This window comes from Solanum tuberosum, unplaced genomic scaffold (assembly GCF_000226075.1).
Source record: "Solanum tuberosum cultivar DM 1-3 516 R44 unplaced genomic scaffold, SolTub_3.0 scf00048, whole genome shotgun sequence".
NCBI lineage: Eukaryota > Viridiplantae > Streptophyta > Magnoliopsida > Solanales > Solanaceae > Solanum > Solanum tuberosum.
In genome coordinates this window covers 1881699-1903577 of record NW_006238976.1, presented here as the reverse complement: position 1 = coordinate 1903577, position 21879 = coordinate 1881699, and the positions used below count along the sequence as shown (strand labels likewise).

General features: G+C 32.4%; 2 protein-coding genes across 2 annotated transcripts; one reads left to right on the top strand and one right to left on the bottom strand.

The window, feature by feature from the left end:
- Positions 1-1991: 1991 nt before the first annotated feature.
- On the top strand, positions 1992-9420 carry LOC102591981 (cyclin-dependent kinase D-3-like). Its single transcript, XM_006343896.2, has 8 exons — positions 1992-2347; positions 5379-5677; positions 5760-5868; positions 6688-6813; positions 7289-7524; positions 7599-7910; positions 8852-8967; positions 9069-9420. Exons 1-7 carry the CDS (start codon positions 2231-2233, stop codon positions 8910-8912), a joined length of 1260 nt encoding a protein of 419 aa, XP_006343958.1. The 5' UTR covers positions 1992-2230; the 3' UTR covers positions 8913-8967; positions 9069-9420.
- A 2551-nt stretch (positions 9421-11971) lies between these two features.
- LOC102591641 (AT-rich interactive domain-containing protein 2) lies at positions 11972-17065 on the bottom strand. The gene is made up of 3 exons (XM_006343895.2): positions 16778-17065; positions 15420-16521; positions 11972-13228 (listed from the first exon to the last, which is right to left on the bottom strand). The coding sequence occupies exons 2-3, from the start codon at positions 16494-16496 to the stop codon at positions 12350-12352; spliced, it is 1956 nt and encodes a 651-aa protein (XP_006343957.1). The 5' UTR covers positions 16497-16521; positions 16778-17065; the 3' UTR covers positions 11972-12349.
- Positions 17066-21879: the final 4814 nt, after the last annotated feature.

Genomic DNA, 21879 nt, shown 5'->3' with positions numbered 1-21879 from the left:
TTATTTTTTCCAAGTTTATTTTAACACATGACCAATTTTTATTGGTCAGTGCTATCAAAAAGCTGCACCCACGCGCCTAAAATAGGTGAAATCACGGACTCAGCCACGTAGGCCGAAAAGTGGTAAACAATTAACTAAAAAATAAGTTCAGGGGGGTAATAGGACCTTAGTAAAGGTTAGGTGTGTCTCAGGGATTTTGGGCATAGGCTGGGGGGGTACTTATGCATTTTCCCAAAAAAATAAAATAATTTAAAGGGTAAAAATGAAAATTTCAATAAATATATTTGAAATGGAGGGAGTACAAATTATAAATTTCAACATAGGCTCAAACTCATGGAATTTGAATTTGATTTTCGTTTAATTTTTGAAGATTTAGCTAAAGTTATGTACCTATTTAGATGAGTATAATTTGGAATGTAATCTATTGTTTTTCTGAATTTGGTTAATAAGCTCATTTAATTATTGAATTACTTATTTTACATTCAATATAATCTTTTTCATTCTCTATTTTATGAATATTGGGTTATTACATTAAACATCCATGTATTATGATTTAATTATTGATAAGCATCTTGTATTTTATAAATAAAATAATTACACTTTTTATACGATGAAATGCTTACATTTACATTCCCTGTAATGTTATTCTAAAGACGTTTAAGTCTTTTTATAAAGTGATAATCATACGAAAATGAAACTCATCAAATTCAGAATATTTAAGATAATTTAAAATAGAATGGTAAATATTTTTTTACATAATAAAATAATATAATTAAATAAATAACAAATAACTTAAATCAAAGCATAGAAAAGTTATTATTAATAGTCGGTATATTTTACTAAATACTTTATATTCATTTCCTATTATGAGTTTCGAAAGATAAACATTTTTAAAAAGATTTATTATTTTTTCTTTAGAGGCATGAATAAAATTTTGCGTCGACATTTAATCTTCGTCTTAGAATTTCATAAGAGTAACTTTGTAAAATGTTTAACTTAAAATATAAGTTCGTCATTTAATTTAATTAAAATAGAAGTGGTACGTGTAAAATTGAGTCATATTATATGAGTGTTTAGTGTAATTAATTATAAAATAATATAATATTTAATATGGTCAAAATTTATAGATACACACTCAAAATTGATGACATGTGAGACATATAATTAGAGAATGCCATTGAATTTCTTTTTTAAAAAAATGTATTTTCATTTAAAATAGGAAACTCCACGCCCTCTATTCTTCTTCTCCCCAATGCTGATTCCGCTATATATCTTTAATGATGCAATTTCAAATTACGTAGAGAAAAAAATAATTCGTGATAAATATAGAGAAAAACAAATAACAACGGAGAAGGATATCAAAAAAGCGCATTAAAAATGGAATAAATACACATAGATTATAAGTGCTAGAATAAAATTTTACGTATCTTTTTAAAATAAAAATAGATTGAAATGACATTTCACATGCTCAAACATGAAAATAACGCATACATTGTGTCAGGTTAGATTCAAGTCTTCACGAGACTCATATGTATTTAGAGACAATTTAGAATTTCCTCTAAATTAGAAATTCTCGAATCTCTTACTTTTCCCGATATACAAATTCCCGAACAAACACTCAATCATCTCAGAAATAGCTAGAAAAGTAAAAAAATTTCGAACAAACCACACTTCTTCATATACGTCAAAAATCCATTAATGAAATTACAATGGCATCCAAGCTAAAAGTTCACCTACTTTCAATATTTACACTAATTTAATTACTGCACAAGACAGTTCTCTTTGCACATTCTTATCTATACTATTATCATTACAATCTCACTCGGTATATTTCATAACTTAATCATGATAAATTAGTATGATTCGATATGACACAAAAACATGCATATCATTTAAAAGAGTATAGACTATAGATTAAAGGTGTGAATACAAAATTTCATGTAATATTAACACCTTGTTTTAAATTAAAGTGAAAAATGGATTCTCCATTATTTTATAAAAAATAAAAAGAAAGTCATATACGCTCCAATTTTTATTTTATTTTGCCTTTATACTCTTTCACTGAGACATTTGAACAAACACTTTGTTAGCAAATTCAGAAATGTCATAAACAACTTACCAATTCAATGGTATGTTGAGCATATATATACTTCGATTAGCTGTGTAGAACAGTTTAGCAGTGCGGCGGATGCAAAACCCATAAAAAATTGTGAAAAATCGGAAGAAAACGATGTCTGAAGTGGAGAAATTGTTGGCTATGAATAGGAAAGCTGCAGATCGTTATCTGAAGCGAGAAGTTCTTGGTGAAGGTACTTATGGTGTTGTTTACAAGGCTATTGATACGAAGGTAACTTTTTTGTGTATACATTTTGTGGGTGTTTCTCTGTTTTTCATTTGGAGTATTTGGTTTTGTGGGTTTTAGGGTTTATGTTTAAATTCATGAGGGTGGTTTGGTTTTTGTTGAATTTTGATATTTCATGTTGAATTGTTGATGATTAAGGTTTGTTATTTATTTTTTTGGCAAGGGGAATTGAACTATCAGTTAGGCAACCAACTGAGCTGTTAAGATTGATGGTTTGTTAAGTTTTTGAATTGGAAACAAAAAGGAAAAGCTGTTTGTGTTAGCTAAATGAATGCGATGGTATCCAAGCATCACATAGTCCATTTGAATTTTGATTTTTTCATGTTGAATGGTTGAAGATTAAGGTTTGTTAAGTTTTTTGAATTGGAAACAAAAAGGAAAAGCTGTTTGTGTTAGCTAAATGAATGCGATGGTATCCAAGCATCACATAGTCCATTTGAATTTTGATTTTTTCATGTTGAATGGTTGAAGATTAAGGTTTGTTAAGTTTTTATTTTATTTTTGAAGGGGAAATGGGGGAGGGGATTACAAGGTGAGGAATCGAACCCTCGTCAATAAGGTGAAAGTTCGTGTAGGAAACCAACTAAGCTATTAGATTACCTTAAGTTTTTGAATTGGAAACAAAAAGGAAAAGCTGTTTGTGCTAGCTTGTGGTGTGTGCATTTTTTTCATTTAGCGACGTTTGGTTCCGATAATTATTGTATTTCTATAATAAATGGGTGCCATGGTATCCAAGCATCACGTAGTCCATTTGAAATTTGGTTTTGTCATGTTGAATGGTTGAAGATTAAGCTGTGTAAGTTTATGAATTGAACTCAGTGAAAATGCTATTAGTGCCATCTCGTGTGTGTGTATTTGTTTTTCATTTACAATATTTGGTTTCGATAATTCTAGGATTTCTATGATTAGTGAATGCCATGTTATCCAAGCTTCGACATAGTCCATTTGAATTTTGATTTTGTCATGTTGAATGGTTGAAGATTGAGCTGTGTAAGTTTATGAATTGAATACAAAGAAAATGGTGTTTGTGCGAGCTCATGGGTGTGCTGTGTTTTTATTTTGCGATATTTGGTTTCGGTAATTCTAGGATTTCTATAACTAATGTCATGTTTGTTGATATCTATATCCAAGCTTCACATAGCCCGTTCGGAGCCCTGTTAAAGAAGTTCCAAGTCCTGTCTCCGTAGGATGGCTGTAGGTTGAATTTCTGCATAATCATCGTTGATTGACTGTTCTTTTGTTGATGTTTATGAAAACTGGAATGTGTTTCATGTAATTTAAAAGAAAAGGAAGTGTAGAGTGAAGGTATGAATGGCAATTTCATGTAATTTAACACTTGTTTTAAATTTAAGGAAGTGAAAAATGAAATCTCCATTTAAGAAATCCAATACACTCCTATTGCTTTTCCCCCCTTTATACTCTTTCACTGAAACACTCGAACAAACACCTTGTTACCAATTTCACAAATCCGATAAAAACTTAGCAATTTCATCGTATGTCGAATATACATACACTCATTTTTTTTTTTGAAACTAGTAACATTACTCTATTTATCCACACGTATACTACAACCAAAAGTGTAGTTCCCATTCTGCGTAGAATAGTTTAGCATGAGGTAAATGCAAAACCCATAAAAAAATTCAGAAGACGGAACAATGTCAGAAGTACAGAAATTATTGGCTGGAAAAGTAGTAGTTAATTACCTGAAACGAGAGGTTCTCTACGAAGGTACTGATGGTGTTATGTACAAGGCTATTGGTAGGAAGGTAACTTTGTGTATACTCTTGTGGGGTGTTTCTCCGTTTTTCTTTTGGATTAATCGGTTTCATGAATTCTGGGGTTTTGTTCAATTCATGATGTGGTTGGGTTGATTCTATGATTTCATGTTTTTTTTATTGTTTAATTTTGATTTTGTCATGTCGAATGGTTGAAGATTATAAGGTTTGTGCTAGCTAGTTGGTGTGTCTGTGTTTTTCAATTTCCATATTTGGTTTCAATTATTCTAGGATTTATATTATCAATCAATGCCATGGAATCCTAGCTTCACATAACCCATTTGAATTTTGATTTTTTTCATGTTGAATAGCTGAAGATTAAGCTGTGTAAGTTTATAATTTTAACACAAAGAAAATGATGTTAGTGTGAGCTCGTGTGTGTGTTCATTTTACATTTGCCATCTTTGGTTTCAATAATTCTAGGATTCTATAATTAATGCCATGTTTGTTGATTTCTATCTATCTCCACGCTTCACAGAGCCCATTCAGATCCCTAATAAAGAAGTCCCAAGTCCCGTCCCCATAAAGGAGGAGGATTGTTGTAGTTTGACTTTCAGCATAATCATAGTTGACTGACTGATTTATTATTGATGTTTATGAATTCTGAAATGTGTTTCATTTAATTTTATCGTGCAAAGTTGAATGGTAAGTTAAGGTAAGCTTTAGAATTGCACACAAAAAAAGGAAGAAAAAAAATATTTTGTTAGTGCTAGATCTTGTGCTAAATCTTAGATGTATTCTGGTGATTTTTGAATTCCTTTTGTTAATAATCTTGAATTGAGCCTTGGGGTATATGGTAAAATTGTTGTCATGTGACCCAGAGGTCACGGATTTGAGCTATGGAAACAGTCTCTTGCAGAAATCCATGGTAAAGGTGCGTACAATAGACCCTTCTAGTTCGGCCCTTCCCCGGACCTTACGCATAGCGAGCTTAGTACACCGGGTTGCCTTTTTTTGTTATTAATCTCTACAAGGCATAATTTTCTAGGCTATATAGATAAGCGTGAGATTTTGAGAACCTCTTAACAGAGTGGTTAATTGCCTTGAAAGACAAACTATTTAGAAGTATTGTAGTGAAATGATCTTGGATAATGCGGAATAGTTTAAAGGACTCATATAATGGGCCCCAACTAGTTATGATTTTGGATCAAGGCATAGTAATTAACTGATTAAACATTTAGTTGCATTTTGTATTGAAATAATGATATATCTGATGTATGCTTTAATTTCATTTTCTGCAGAGTGGCCAGGTTGTTGCTATCAAGAAAATTCGTCTTGGGAAACAGAAGGAAGGGGTGAATTTTACTGCCCTGAGGGAAATCAAATTATTGAAAGAGCTGAAGGATCCCAGCGTTATCGAATTGATTGAGTGCTTCCCACACAAAGGAAACTTGCACCTTGTGTTTGAGTTCATGGAGACAGATCTTGAGGCTGTGATTCGTGATAGGAATATCTTCCTCTCACCTGCGGATATAAAATCTTATATCCAGATGACATTAAAAGGTCTTGCTTTTTGTCACAAGAAATGGGTCTTGCATAGGTATTTTCTTGTATATTCTTGATTTAACTAGATTCCAACTTGTGTTCAGCTTCCTTAAATATTTGCTGTGTTTTCCTGACAGAGATATGAAACCAAACAATTTACTGATTGGACCTGATGGGCAGCTTAAGCTTGCTGACTTTGGATTAGCACGTATATTTGGTAGCCCTGACAGAAGATTCACACATCAGGTATGTTGGGCTATTCTACTTGAATGATCAAATGTGAAGGTTAACCTTGCAACTCTTGGAGCATAAATGTCAAAAGTTACTTTTCTATCTTGCTATTTTTTGCTTCAAATTATGTGGTTCTCCTAGTGGAAATTTCTTCCGCTGGGGGGTGGGGGGTGGGGGGGGGATAGTTGATATATGAGCCACATAATAAAATTACCCTTGATTTATTTCTTATGGAAGTGGAGTTATTAGTTTCTCCCAGTGTTCTAATCAATGGAGGTATCTGTTTTTGAAATTTATACTTTCTTTAGAGGATGTCTAATATACCAAATAAGGGTTGTCCTTGTTCTTTTATCAAAATGTCTAATTCAAAAAACAAAACAACGAAATGTGATCCAATGCTGCACCCTTTTATATTTGTGATGTTGACAAAGAGTTACTCCTATCTTTCTATATAGCCAGTGTTGAACAGTACACGATTTCAATTCTTGTGTTAATAACTGTTGTTCACAGATATTTGTATGTATTCACTTATTTGGTGTATGCATTTCATTCTACTGTGAAAAATACATGCAAATTATTGAATATATGACCTTGTTTTTGGAGAATTAGGAATTGTTGTATTGTGGTATGCGTACAAATTTGAGCAGGATGTTGTCAAAATAGTGCAGATATAGCAGTAGAATCCTGTTTCTTTATTCTTTCTTTATTTAATATTTTAAATGGGAGAGTTCATAAATCATATTTTCCATTTTCATATAATGCTCTCTCTACTTCTTTTACTGTTGGAAATAGTCTAAACAACATTTACCTTTTAATCTGGTTGGATACTTTTAGGTTTTTGCCCGGTGGTACAGAGCACCGGAGTTATTGTTTGGTGCGAAGCAGTATGGACCTGGAGTAGATGTTTGGGCCGCTGCATGTATCTTTGCAGAGCTTCTCCTGCGGCGACCATTTTTGCAGGTGAATGTCTATGTCATGATTATACTTCTCCTTTGAAGCTAAATTGGTCTCTTGCTTGTTTTGGTTAGTGGGTTTTGGAAGACATATCATCCAAATGTTCATGATCTGTCCTGTTATTATTCTTCGAAGAACTTGCCCACTAATTTTCTTTACTTTGTCTTCCTTTATGTGTTCTCGTTAAATTTACAAAAGTTTCAGTAGAAGAATAAAAGCTGTGAAGTAATTGTCCTTCCCGTTCTGTTCTAGAAAACTTCATGTGCAGTTGAAAATGAAGCCATAGTGAAAAGCAAGTTACTTATTGAGCTAGACTGAACATTTTTTCGCTTCCATGTTCCTATGATGGTCCTTTTTTTTATGATAAGCTCTTCAATAACTATTTGAACTTCTGTTGCACTTTATATGCTACGTTCACTACTCCTATCTGCATGTTGTTATTTTAGCCAATAATTTGCTTTGAAATCTGTGACTATATTAGGGAAACAGTGATATTGATCAGCTAGGGAAGATTTTTGCGGCCTTTGGGACCCCAAAGCCTTCACAGTGGCATGATATGGTCTACTTGCCGGATTATGTTGAGTACCAATATGTCCCTGGACAGCCATTCAAAACACTGTTTCCAACGGCTACTGATGATTGCCTGGATCTTCTGTCAAAGATGTTTACTTACGATCCAAAAGCTAGGATCTCAGCACAGCAAGCATTGGAGCATAGGTATGTTTATTCTTCATCTTGTTTAGTTTGCACACTTGCGGTTGATGTGGGTTCTGAACTTTTCCATCCTTTAGGTACTTCTCATCAGGACCTCCACCTACGGAACCAGCTCTGCTTCCAAGACCTCCCCCTAAGCGAGAGCCTGGAAATCCTAAGGTGTCAGATCTCGATCCACATGATGGTCCTGTGGTATTGTCTCCGCCAAGAAAGTCAAGAAGAGTGATGCCTCATCGCGAAGGATTCGAGGCAAATGTGCATCCAGAAAAGATGGATGACCATGAAAATGAGATCCGACATTCTGCTGGTGAGAGGAGTGAACAAGTACCCATGTCACTGGATTTCTCAGTCTTTGGGATGAAACCACCTACTAGACCGACCATTAACAGGTATTAGCTGATACGCCTTACAATAGCTTCTACTAACCATGGCTACATGTGTTGTTCTTGATTGGTAATATGCCATTGTTGTTATCCTGTTGGCTGATGTATTGCCTTTGAACTCACACACTGGTTGTGCTCAAGTAATTAAACTTTATTGATTCTCGGATCAACTGGAGCAACGTACTAGAATAGTTGATTAACAAAATCATTGTTTTTGTCTATTTTACTGCTGAGTTCATTCTAACTAGGAACTATTGCAATTTCTCCCAGCTGTTTGTCATAGAATCCATGAAGGGAAATAAGTCTGGGATGCATATTTTTATTAATATATGAGCTGTTCTATTAAGAGTTCAAATTTTTTACTTCAAAATTTGCCTTCTTTTGTTCATTAGTGCGTTGCGAAATTGTTAATTCATTAGACAGAAGGGCAATAGAAGCAGTATTGTTTTGGCCTTGTAGCCGACCTTGATATACTCAACTTGTGCAGGAAGATACCATATGCTCGTCTTGGTTTTTAGTTTGTATACATTGCACGGTATTGCTCACAAAAAATGGGACTTGTGTTCTTCGAAACCACATGTAGGTGATAACAGGAAAAAATGAGGGGAGGGATGTCCATCTAGTGGGCAAGGTACTGTAGCTCCTAAGGTATAAGCTTTTTTCCATAAAAATGGAGAACTAAAACAGATGTTGTTTTGGTGGATTATATTCTAAGGAAATATCTGGTGCGTGCTACCATTACTAAGATGATTGCTCCTGAGATTTTACGCCAGGCAACAAGTATATATGAATGCTAATACTGATACCACCAACAATTATCAAGATTTTGATATGCATGAAATTATTTAGTCATTTTATATGGACCTTTTACTACTTTGATGTGCTATCATTGTAAATCTCAACATTTTTTTTGAAACTGAAATCTCCTCAACATTTTTCACCTGCAGCGCTGACAGATCACATTTGAAGAGGAAATTAGATCTCGAATTCCAACCCGAAGAGGAATAACATATCTTTCTGAGTCTTTTTTTTCATCTGGATGAAGGCTGCTATATAGTTTAAGGTGTGTGGTAAATATAACACCTGTATATTTTCATTCCTTCCGAATTTGTTTGCTCTTATATCTTGATTAATCTAAACTCGAGGTGTTTACCAATTTACCAGGCCATAATTTTGGTGAACAAGGAAAAGAGTCTTTATTTCAGGTATATCGGTGGTACATTATTGCATCAAATGTCCCCTCCTTTTCTTCATTTTGTGCGATGATCGCCAGTATAACGAGTGATCTTGGAGAAGTACATTGAACCATGGCAATAAAGTTTACCTAGTTCAATTCTTTATCGTCGAGAGGATGTAATTGTAATGCGGGTATACCCACTCTAGCATTCATATAAACTCAATTTTTTAATGCTGTTTGTAGAGAGACATAATTGATTTTCGTCTGTTCGAGTTTATATCAAACTTGAGTTTGTGAGACAATGCATTGCTTTTTGGAATTGCTAGTTTTGATTTGGTGGATATTGTCTTGTGCAGAGAAATCTTGAATTTTTACATTGCATTTTGATCACATTTTTGCAGTGATATGGAAGTGAATTTAGTTACTTTCGTTGTATCAACGACGAAATACCCCGTGTTATCCCGCAAGTGGGGCTAGATGAGGGTAGACGATATGCAGATCTTACTTCTACCTCGTAGAGATAGAAAGATGGTTTTCAATAGACTCTCAGCTTAATTACTTTCCTTGGTATAATATGACTTAAACTTAAAGTACATCCTCGTGTTATATGAGTGAACAAAAAATATCCTTGCATTATCCAAAAAGTTGCAAGATTCATACTTCTATTTTTTTAAGAAACTCACACCACCAACAAAAAAATGTGTAAAGTCGAATGAATATATGTACACACGGTTAAGCTAGTCAAGTTGGGTGATTTTTCTAATTTTTAGAAATTGAGGAGGATTTAGATCATATTCATACAAAATATATTCAAACTCTATATATTCTTTGTAAAAAGTATGGCCAAATACAACCTCAACTTCAAAAATTTCAAATAAAGTTACTATTTTTTTATTTTCATAACTAAACGCCTATGTAATTTCACTAAATTTTCAGCATTTTTGTACATTGTATAAAATGTGAATTGCATTGTATATAATATACATACGTACTAAATATTTTATTAAAGAAAATCTTTAAATAGTTGGACGTAATATTTTTAAAATGAATTTGTTTAAATAATCTTTCTAACCATTGGAACCTACTGTATAAATATTTCAAAACTTACGTATTGTTGCAAGTCAATTTACTTGATGATGCAAAAAACATATAAACTAACAACACACACAATTTAAATTCTGAGAGTGAGATTCATTTCCTATCCATATCCTTATCCTTTTTAGGTAATTTTGATCTTCTCGTTGTGGCTAAGACATGACCAATTTTATTTTTTTATTGATTCAATTAGTTTCTCAACTAAAAATAGACTGGAGAATGATTCTTGTTATTTTTTGGATAGTAAAAGGATGTTTTTTGCTCACTTAGATAATATAAGAATATACACTAGATTTGAGTCGTAGTTGAGGGATGATTTTAGCCAAAAACTCTATTATAACTAGTCTAATATAATATTCTATTTGTTTGTATTTGTCTTAGTTTAACCACGGAATTTAAGAAATAAAAAGTTTGATGCATGCATCTTGTTCCATTGAGCTAGTCACTCAAAGTTAAAAGGAAAATCGTGCCTTAAAAGCAGTTAAAATCAACTATATGAATCATCATTACTCATTTCGTTCTATTTGAAACAATTACATTCCAATACTCCATAGATTGACACTCTTCAACACAACAAGTTATATGTATTTTCTGTTAACCTACAATTTTTTACAAAATACAAAAAAAAAAAGTCCATGACGAATAAAAAACATAAAAATGTAAAGTCTACCAAATCAACTAGTATTATATAGTGTGAATCTTTTAAAATAATTTTCTTTCATGTAATTTTGTTGGTCTACTTTACCTTTCGACATTCTCAAGCATCTATATATATATATATATATATATATATATATATATATATACAAATAGAAAAAAAATATAAACAATGAAAGTTTGTATGCAAACGTATTACTTCCCACCTATCGGTGTTCGGAACCCGTATTAGAGCTTCAACTAAATTCGAATCACGCACTATAAGACTCATTTGAGGGTAACGTTCCCAAATCCAGATCATGCACTGCGGGGCTCATTTGGGGTAATGCTCCCAACAAAAAAAAATTCATACCCAAAAATCGAACCCAAACCTCTGATTAAGGGTAGAACAGTCTCACCACTGGACCACACCCCGTGTTGATAGGCGTAAAACTTACTATTGATGAAAGTGTCAAGTCGTACATAAAAAAAGTTAGGTTTTTGAGTAAAAAAATGAAAATGGTGACAAGTGTATTAAAGAGAGATGGAGACAAGTGTTCTAATGAAATTGAGTGTTGGTGACAAAGTGCGTCAACAAGAGTTGGAGAGGCAAGTGTTTCCACAAAACTGAAAGTTGAAGAAAAATGCTCGAACAATTGGAAAGTTGACAAGTGCTTCAAATTTAAAGACAAGTGTTACAACAAATGAATGTTGATCAAAAGCGCATCAATCGAAGGTTTTCAAAACAAATGACACACTTTCATCGACAACATACCAGTGTGATTCCACAAGTGGAGTATATGGAAGGCAGGGTGTAAGAAAAATCTTACTCCATGTTATTTCCAAATAGACCCTCGAATCTCAACGCAAGAAAAATCATTTTTGAAAAAAATACAAGAAATCATTTGAAAGAAATGCAAGAGTAAAAGCTATGATGAAAATATTACGGAAAAAAAACAGGTAAGGGTATAAGACATAACTAAATTGTCTAAAGCAAGGGTGTAAGAAAATCTTACCCCATGTTGTTTCCAAATAGACCCTCGGATCTCAATGCAAGAAAAATCATTTTTGAAAAAAAAAATCATGTGAAAGAAATGCAAGAGTAAAAGCTACGATGAAAATATTACGGAAAAAAACAGTTAAGGTTATAAGACATAACTAAATTGTCTAAAGCAACAATCTTTCATTTTAAACTATCATATGTGCTGCTAAGATCAGAACTGATCTAGTCTAAACAGCACATTGCACTTCAAACAAACATTTAAAGAAAACTTTGAATCCTTGTATGTAACTTGTTTAAACTATGAAAATGCAACTATTTGCCAATAATCTAGAAATATCTTTACATAGCAAGATAATCACTTCAGTCTACTAAGTAAATATTTGCCCCTGCTCCACCATCTCACTTGATGTTCAACCAGATGAGACCTTCATATTATCAAACTTACCATCAACTGCACTCAATTAGTCTATCAAAATTTGTAAAGCAATGTTGTAAGAACTGCCTGCAGTGCTCAAGAAGCTTCAAAGCTACATGTCACTGAAGATCAGTGCAGACCTTATTCTGGCTGCATGTCAGTAAACGGCTGGAGGATGGTCCACGAACTGCACAGTCACCAAAATTGCCGCCAACACAACCAAGCTCTTTTTCATCATCATCGCTATCGAGGTCTCTTGGAGTAACCCGGTTTTGATAGCTCCGACGCTTGATAAGGAATACATTGAAGTAATAGCTAACCAGCATATTCCTAGTCTTGGATGGGAATAGTTTCCTATAGTTGCTCCACACATTGTTTTTTAGTGAAACATTTGGCCTAACCCAAACTTTGAACCTTTCTTCCTCCTTATCTGTCCATAAAAGCGAAACTTCCTCCCCCATGTGGTCAAACCTCCACCGGAAAAACAAAGGACCAAGCTCACGCAACAATTTATACCTCTCGTCTGCAATATGGCACCTGTTGCATTCAGTAGATTGCGGGAATGGACAACCACATGAACTTTGTCTTCCCTTTCCAATAGGATCTAACACAACCAAAGAGTTTGTTTTTTCCACTTCTGGAGGCCACATTCGTGTGCCCAACCACTTGGCATCGCTCTCAAAAATCACACCAGTCCATTCAGGAACTTCAATTTGGTGGTCAGGATCCACTTTAAGTACTTTTTGTTTTGGGAGTTCATAGGCAGCTTTAGGTTTTTCTGTTACTGATACCTCAACACTCATAAGATCTGGCGCAAGATCATCTTCTTTCTTCTGATGAGTTTCAACTTTGTTTCGAGAGGTCGGACACAAGCTGCAACCTCGACACAGAGTGTGCTTTTGCAAATTAGGGATCCTTTTGCTGCATCTTAGGTTTTCTGCAGGTTGATTGTTAAGTTTTTCTTCTTCATACATGGACGGCTGCATCCTCTGCTTCTTCTGTTGGTTACATCATGACAAAATGGACAACAAATTACTCTCAATAATTGTTTCTTGATAAGTCATACAAAGACAAATTATATAAGATCAAATTTTTGACAAGCAGGAAAAGACGTGTGACAAAACAAATCACCCAGTTTGATTCACATAAATATTTAGGTGGTGAATGTATCACCAGTAGCAGAAGTTTAAGTCTGCCATAGTGGAGAGCCTTATACTGTACGTTTTAGAAGAAAGAATTACAAGCATAAAAGAGTCAGGAAAATTGGCAAATAGTTGAACAACGTCTAAACAAGACAATGATATGTGACTATCATTGAGAAAATGGACCTAAGGTTTAACTCAGTCCCAAAAACTAGATGAGGATTGGATAAGTTGGGCTCTAATACTATGTCAAAGAATGAAGCAGGGCCAACTCAACCTCAAAAACTAGTTTATGAGGTGAGGATGACACAAGATCGTATAAGTCAAAAATAACACATTCTTCAATCAATGTGGGATACCAAACATCTATAATGCATATCCTGCTCTTATAGATTTTATCTGGGAAAAAAAGTACTGTTTTGTTTATAAAAACTTCTGTATTAGCTCTAAAACTGTAGCAAGAAAATTTAGGGGGTGGGGGGTCACTATAACGATTAAATACACAAGCACACAAATATATGTGTATAAGGGATCATTGACAAGAGAACGTCTGTAATCATGGATGGCTAACTCAAGTCAGATGAGTGTTATGAATGAACTGTTGGTCCTATATTACACAATCTACGCACGTCAACCAAGAGGACGACAAACTGAAAGTGGTCACCAAAATAGTAATTATTTTCCTGAATTATATGTATCCACAGGATTAATTTGAAAAAAGCGAATTGAATGGATTTAAAATAATGTTACAACATGGATCAGGACTAAAAAGTTTTCCATTTTTCATCCATTAAATAAAATTTAAATTTAATCACTTGAAATTAAATTGCAACTACTTGATTTAAAAAAATGAAAATAAAGAATTTGATTCAAAAAGTCAATTTTTTAATTCAAAATGTCGAAACATAAGCTAAATAATCTGTCAAAAAAGCACCTTCCAACCCAAATAACAAAAGAAGCAAATCAAGAAAAAGAAAGGAATAACTATTTTTTTAAGAAATGGAGAGAGAGAACCAGGAAAAGGGAGGTGGTAAATTCTAAAAGAAGGGAGCATGCCGAGTTAAATGTCATTTTCAGTAAATTTGTCATGAGAAATGATGAAGTGATGAACCCCTTTACCATTTTGGCCTAAGTTGCTCCGACTCTTCACTTTTGGTGATGGGTGTGAGATCAGTACCCGATCTGGTTTACCGATTTTGGATACTTCGACCAAAATAGACGGGGAAAGTCTGGACAGATTTACTGGTTTTTATAGTTAAAAACAAAAGCTAAGGTGAAATTTCTGTCACTCTTTATCCTTTATCTCCTTCTATCATTCTCCACTTAATCTACTTTTAGAAATTAAATCATTTTAGCCTAAGGTGAAATTTCTGTCACTCTTTATCCTTTATCTCCTTCTAGCATTCTCCGCTTAATCTATTTTTGGAAATTAAATTATTTTAGCCAAAGCTAAGGTGAAATTTCTGTCACTCTTTATCCTTTATCTCCTTCTAGCATTCTCCTCTTAATCTACTTTTAGAAATTAAATTATTTTAGCCAAAGCTAAGGTGAAATTTCTGTCACTCATTATCCTTTATCTCCTTCTAGCATTCTCCTCTTAATCTATTTTTAGAAATTAAATTATGTTAGCCCATCTCCCGCACCCGTATCCATACTGGCTCCGTATCCCCGAATCATGAAGGATCCAACCTCCCGAACCACACCCGTAACGGACACCGCACCCGACTCCGAGCAACTTAGCTAATTTGTGATAAGTGAATGGTTATAGCAACGGTGCAACGCCTATCAAGTCTTGAATAGCATGTGTAAATTATTATGTAACACCAATTCAAGGAATTAGTCAACTACAAGTAAATTGAGCCATAAATGTGATTCTCATTTAGTTACTTCAGAGAAAATAATATAAAGAAATTATATTGAAAGGTCCCTGGCATGTAAGAAGCGATTAGCCAGTGCTACAAGAAATCATTGAAGATAAAGCAATAGTGAAAAAACACATCCGTCAATTACTCCAATTAGATTAAATAAGGATGAAGCAAATAAATACCTGAGGGTTAGCTTCCTCTGCATCTGCGTCAATATGGCTTTTCTTCAGCAGTGCTTCCCTAACCGACAAGGCCTGGAACCACAAGTCCTTGCCTGTATGACCTTTCCAGTTCAAAGAGTTAGGAACTTCATTAGAATGTTTTGCTGCATGTTTAAGCCAATCTAACATTTCAGAGAAGCATGGAGATCCTCTTTTTCTCTTATGAGAAGCAGTTACGTCCACGATAACACTCTTTCCCGACACCACAGTAGTATCAGAACCATTCAGAACGGAAAAGTTCTCTTTGCCATTGTTCGCTTTTTCTCCCATGCCAATCATCTGGGCAAATTTTTCGTCATCATCATACTGCCTATTTGATTTGGCAGATGCTCGATGAAGGATTTTCTCAACAATCCCCTCGGTAGATACCAAAAAGATGGTGTCATTGGCAATCTTAGAAAAGGATTTTTCACCACCATTGTTAAGGTTATGCTTCCTGTGTTCAGCATTGCAACTTCTGTGCTCTGTGCAATCATTAGTGTCATTAACACTTTCAGCAGTAAACATTTCATAATCAACCTGACTATTGACCTTACACATAAGCTCTTCCTTGCAACCATTTTCTGAAGGAAACAAATTACCAAACATTGTCTCCAACTCCTTCAACAACAAATCAAGTTTCCCAATTACACCACCCTCTCCTTCCACCAAGTTCCCATCTTTAAGTAGTGGTTTTAGCCAATGATCAAACTCTCTCAAGTACTTGGCATACACCAACTTCACAGATGCAACAGCCCCAGTATCCGACCCGCAACGCTCTGCAACACAACCCCACAAGTTCTTGGACGAAACCAGATCATAACCACCTAGTTTCCTCACAATCCAGAAGAGTTTAAACAAATCTATAGGCTTCCCACTACCACTCAAAACTGGAAAACTCCATACACTTTTTTTCTCAGGTTTCTGACTGAGAAAAACCGCAAAAACCTCATCAAACAACCTCCTAAACCTACTCTTACCCCCATCTATAGCAGAACCACTCCCCCTATTTTCTTTAAAAATCAGAGAGCCATCATCTAATCTTAACCATTCTTCCATCAAACCCGAATAGACAGTACCTTTCCTGAGGGTTTTCAAGAACAACCAATACAATTAATCAATACATAACTAAATACATAGACCCCCCCAAAAAAGAGGTCTTATAAAAGCTCTAAAAACACAAAAAATACAATCTTAACCAAAGTTCCATTAACACAAAAAGATTACAACTTTTTTCTGGGGTTATCAAGAACAACATACATTAATCAAAAAAATACTAATTCCATACATATACACACATAAAAACTGAAAAAGGGGTTCTTTTTATTGAACTTATTTACCTCTACAATTGATGTTCTATAAAATTCCATCAAGCCCACCACCACCTTTTCATTTTCTAATGTTCTTTTTTCCTTTCTTGAACATTCATCAATGGTGAAAAATGAGGAAAATTCAAGAACCCCACACTCTCAGAATATTATGAACAACAATCAATCACCTGGTATTTTTGACAGCTCAAGAAAATGGAGCTGACAGGTGTTTTTAAAGGGGTTTTTTTGATGTTTGAGGTTTTTGTGAATTTGCACAAAACATTCATGGAGAAAACAAATAAAACTAAGAAACAAAAAAAAGTACTATATAATAAGGAAATAGTACTTGATAATCTAAATAGCAAAGAACCCTAAAAATAAATAATTAATAAATATTGTAGAAAATAGTAGAAGAATATATATAATGAAAAAAAATATTGTTTGGTCCATCCTCTTGTGTCTTAACCACATCATGAGATCTGATTATCACCGTTGGATTAATCAATTTGGAAAATAGTATTTTATCGGGATTAGGATAATAATCTCGATATAATATTGTGAGTATTCGGTAATATCGGTAAAGTTTTAGACCTGTTATTATCTACTCACCTTTTCCCCCTAAAGTTTTAGGGTTTGGGGGAGGCCGAAGGGGAATGAGATCTGATCTCTCACGATAAGTGAGGGACGGAGGGCGGTCCACCAATTAAGCGACTATTATATACTATTACTCTTATTTGTTGTTTTATATTCAATACGGGGTAATAATTCTAGGAATAATATAATTGCTGAATAATTTTGTAACCTATCTTGAGAAAGATCAGAAGAGGAACGTTAAATCTTGTAGTTCTCGTTTTATTATTTTGAGTATTAGTTTTTTGATTATTTTAAACTATAATCGACACAATTACTATTTTATAACTCTTTTTTTTCTAATCTTTTAGGGTTTAGGGGAAGCTTAGGAATTGGATCTGATCTCTCACGACAAGTGAGGGACGGAGGGCGCTCAACCAATTGAGCAATCATTATACTCTATTATTTGCTATCTCATATTGAATGCAAAAGAATAATTCTAAAATTTTGTAGTTACTACTTAATTTTGTAACCTATCTAAAAAAAGACTAAAATAGGAGTGTTTAACCTTGTAATTCTCATCTAATAATTTAAAGTTCTATTCTCTTAATTACTTTTAAAATAAAATCAACAAATTACTAATTAGATATAATACTTAATACTACTAGTATACTACAATTACTTCTTCGACTTTTTTATTGTCAGTTAAACTTTAACTTACTTATTACAAAATTTCTTCAATAGAAAATTAACTTTATGAAATTATTTGATTACTGAGATTAGTATTTATGTTTATCGATATAAAATTAATGACTATATTTATACCGTATTAATTATAAGTATTGACTAATACCTAAAAAATTAGGTCAAAATCTTATTATTATTCACCATCTCATATTGGATAGATACGAGATATTAACCCTAAAATTATTAATTTTAATTTTAATTGTGTTGAAATAAAATTGACACAGTAATTACTAAGTTGATGGAGTACTAGTACTGTAAATTACTTTATTTAATAACATTAACTTTAAAAGATAAATGCATAAATTATTCCATATCTTTTTTTCTGTTTTCCCCCCTTTTTCGTCTCCTATATCCTAGGGTAGTTTTTTTGTTTTTCTTCTTCTTGGGATTAGTAAAGATAAAATCCAGAAAAACATTTCTCCATACTCATAAATCATATTAATGAATTAAAATTTAAGGGTTACCCTAAGGAAGTTATGTTGTGATTTGATATAAAATTAGGACAGTTTCAATAAAAACTCAACGCTTTCCTAAGTTCTAATAGTTAGAGTTTATTAAATAATTGACAAGAAGGGGGGAAATTCATTTTTCAAGAGAATCAAAATCACTCAATAGAATTTTAAAGGATCATTCAGAATCTACCCTCAAACACATAGGATCTTCAAATCTATTCTCGAACACATAGGATCATTTTCATCTATACCCCTCGAACATATTAAATCGTTTTTAAAGAGAATTCAATCACTCAAAAGAACTTAAAAGGATCATTCAAAATCTACCATTGAACACATAGGATCATTCTAAATCTTCGAACACATAGGATCATTTTCATCCATCCCTCGATTATATAGAATCATTTTTAAAGAGAATTCAATCACTTAAAAGAACTTAAAAGGATCATTCAAAATCAATCATCGAACTCACATATTCATTCTTAATCAACCCTCAAACACATAAAATCATTTTGAATCTATATATCCTCAAAAACATAAGATCATTTTGACTCTACCCTCAAACACATAAAATCATTTTGATCTACCCCTCAAACAAAATCGTTTTATTAATCACAAACTAAATTAAACAAAATGACTAATTCCAATGTATATAAAAAGAACCAAGAGAAACACAAAAACATAAAGCAAAAATATTATTTTTTTCAATCTATACAAAAATGGTTTATTGAAATTAATTAGTACCTTTTTCAGGTGTTGTATGATAAAAGTCCTTCAAGCCGACAGCCACCTTTTAATTTTTTTTTCTTTGGTTGCAAAAATAGGGGAAAAAACAGAATTAATCATTATCAATAAAATAATATAATATCTTTTTGAAACAAACTAAAGAAAAAAAGAAAAGAAAAGAAAATAAATTAAACAACATTTTATCCATATTCATTAATATGTATGACTTAAAAGGAAATTATGTTGTTATTTGATATAAAATTAAGATGGTCTAAACAAAAATTTAGATTTAATAGTCAAAGTTCATTAAATAATCAATGAAAAGGGAAAAAGATTATTTTCAAAATCACCCAAATGAATTTTACAAGATCATTCTGAATCTAACCTTGAACATATAAAATTATTTTGAATCTACTTCTCGAACAAGTAGAATTATTTTATCAAACATAAACTAAATTTTTAAAAAAGGACTAATTCCAATGTACATAAAAAGAACCAAGAGAAAGACAAATATATTGTATTAATACTTTTATTATTCTTTTTTTACTGATTTTCTTTTAGGGTTTGGAGAAGGGGAATGGGATCCAATTGAGCAATCATCATACTTTTGAATACTAACCCTAAAACTATGAATTCTAGAATTATTACAATTTCGCAATGATTTTATGATCTAATTTTTGAAAAAGATTTAAAGAGAAGAGTTAAATCTCAGGACTCTAGCCTAAATTTATAAATTCTATTTTCTTAATTGCATTGAAATAAAATTGACATAGTATATATATTTACTAAGTAGATGAACTAGTAGTACTATAAATTTATTTTATTTAATAAAATTCATTTTAAAAGATAAATAAATAAATAAATAATTATACCATATCTTTTTTGCTAAATTCCCCCTTTTTCGTCTCCTTTATCCTAGGGTAGTTTTTTCTAGTTTTTTTTTCTTCTTCTTGAGATTAGTAAATGTAAAATCAGAAGAAGGAAAACATCTTCCCCATATATTCATAAATCATGTTAATGACTTCAAGGGTATAAAAGGAAGTTATGTTGTAATTTGACATAAAATTAGGACAGTTTTAATAAAAATCTATCGCTTTCGTAAGATCTAATAGTTAGAGTTTATTAAATAATTGACAAAGAGGGGAATACAATTCTTTTTGAAGAGAATCAAAATCACTTAAAGGAATTTTAATGGATCATTCAGAATCTACTGTTTTAGGATCATTCTAAATCTATCCTCAAACACATAGATCGTGATTTTTAATCTATCCCTCAAACACATAGGATCATTCTGAATCTATCCTCAAACACATAGATCGTAATTTTTAATCTATTCCTCAAACACATAGGATCATTCTGAATCTATCATCGAACACATAAATCATAATTTTTTAATCTACCCCTCAAACACATAGAATCATTTTGAAACCCTCGACCGAACACATAGGATCATTTTGATCTACCCCTCGAAAACATCCGATTATTTTGAATCCACCCCCTAAAACACATCAGATCATTTTGATCTACCCCTCAAACACATAGAATCATTTTGTCAATCACAAATTAAATTAAACAAAATGATCAATTCCAATGTACATACATAAAAAGAACCAAGAGATAAACAAAAACATAAAGCAAATAAAAAAAACATTTCAATTTATACAAGGATTTTTTACTGAAATTGATTAGTACCTTTTTCAAGTGTTGTTTGATAAAAGTCTCAAGCCGACAGCCACCTTTCTTTTTATTTTATTTTTTTGGTTGTAAAATGAGGAAAAAATAGGTCTTTTGGTTTATATAGGGTTTTTTGTTGTCTGAGATTTAATGAATTTAGACAAAATACAGATGTAGAAAAAAAGTTAAAAGTAAAATAAAAAAGATCTTGTAGTAAATATTTTTCTCGTTTTGATTTATTTGTATTGTTATGACTTGACACGGAATTTTAAAAAAATAATAGTAGATTGTTAAATCTCATGACCTTTAATTAAAGACATGCATATCGTGTGACCTTAGACACGTCAAGTGAAAAATTAAAATTAAAAAGTTATTAAAAAAATATATATCTTTTTGAAACAGACTAAAGAAAAAATAGGACAAATTAATTAAACAATAATAAATAATAGTCAAATTATCTATAAATATAATGAACACTAACATTTAAATTTTTTAGAAAATAGTAGTAGAAGAATATAAGATATATAATGAGAATGATGTAAAAAAAAATTAGTTACCGTTGGTTTAATCAGTTTTGAAAATAATACCCTATTGGGGTCGTTTGGTTATCGGGATTAGTATTCTTATGCTAATATAAAGTTTGAGATTATATTTATTCCGGCATTTGATCGTAATATCGATAAAATTTTAGATCAAAAACTTATATTAATCACTATATGATGTTGAATGCGGGATAATAATACTAGGTATAATCTCTAAATTAAATAGTTTGTAATTTATTTTGATAAAACTAAAAGAAGAGAGTTAAACCTCGTCAAATCTCATAATTCTCATTAAATCTTGTAACTCTTGTTAAACATCAGGTTTTTAATCCAGAAAAGTGTACATCATATTGATACAGTGTGGTGAAGTGAAGGCTTGCTTTCTGAAGTTTTGTGTGATAATTATGTATCAACAAAATTT

Excerpts from the sequence above, each read along its gene's own strand:
- LOC102591641 (XM_006343895.2), bottom strand. The coding sequence starts at position 16,496 with ATGGAAGAATGGTTAAGATTAGATGATGGCTCTCTGATTTTTAAAGAA. Across the intron at positions 13,229-15,419 it reads CAGAGGAAGCTAACCCTCAG|AAGAAGCAGAGGATGCAGCC; the intron begins GTATTTATTTGC and ends TGTAACCAACAG.
- LOC102591981 (XM_006343896.2), top strand. The coding sequence starts at position 2,231 with ATGTCTGAAGTGGAGAAATTGTTGGCTATGAATAGGAAAGCTGCAGAT. Across the intron at positions 5,678-5,759 it reads AAGAAATGGGTCTTGCATAG|AGATATGAAACCAAACAATT; the intron begins GTATTTTCTTGT and ends TTTTCCTGACAG. Across the intron at positions 6,814-7,288 it reads TGCGGCGACCATTTTTGCAG|GGAAACAGTGATATTGATCA; the intron begins GTGAATGTCTAT and ends TGACTATATTAG.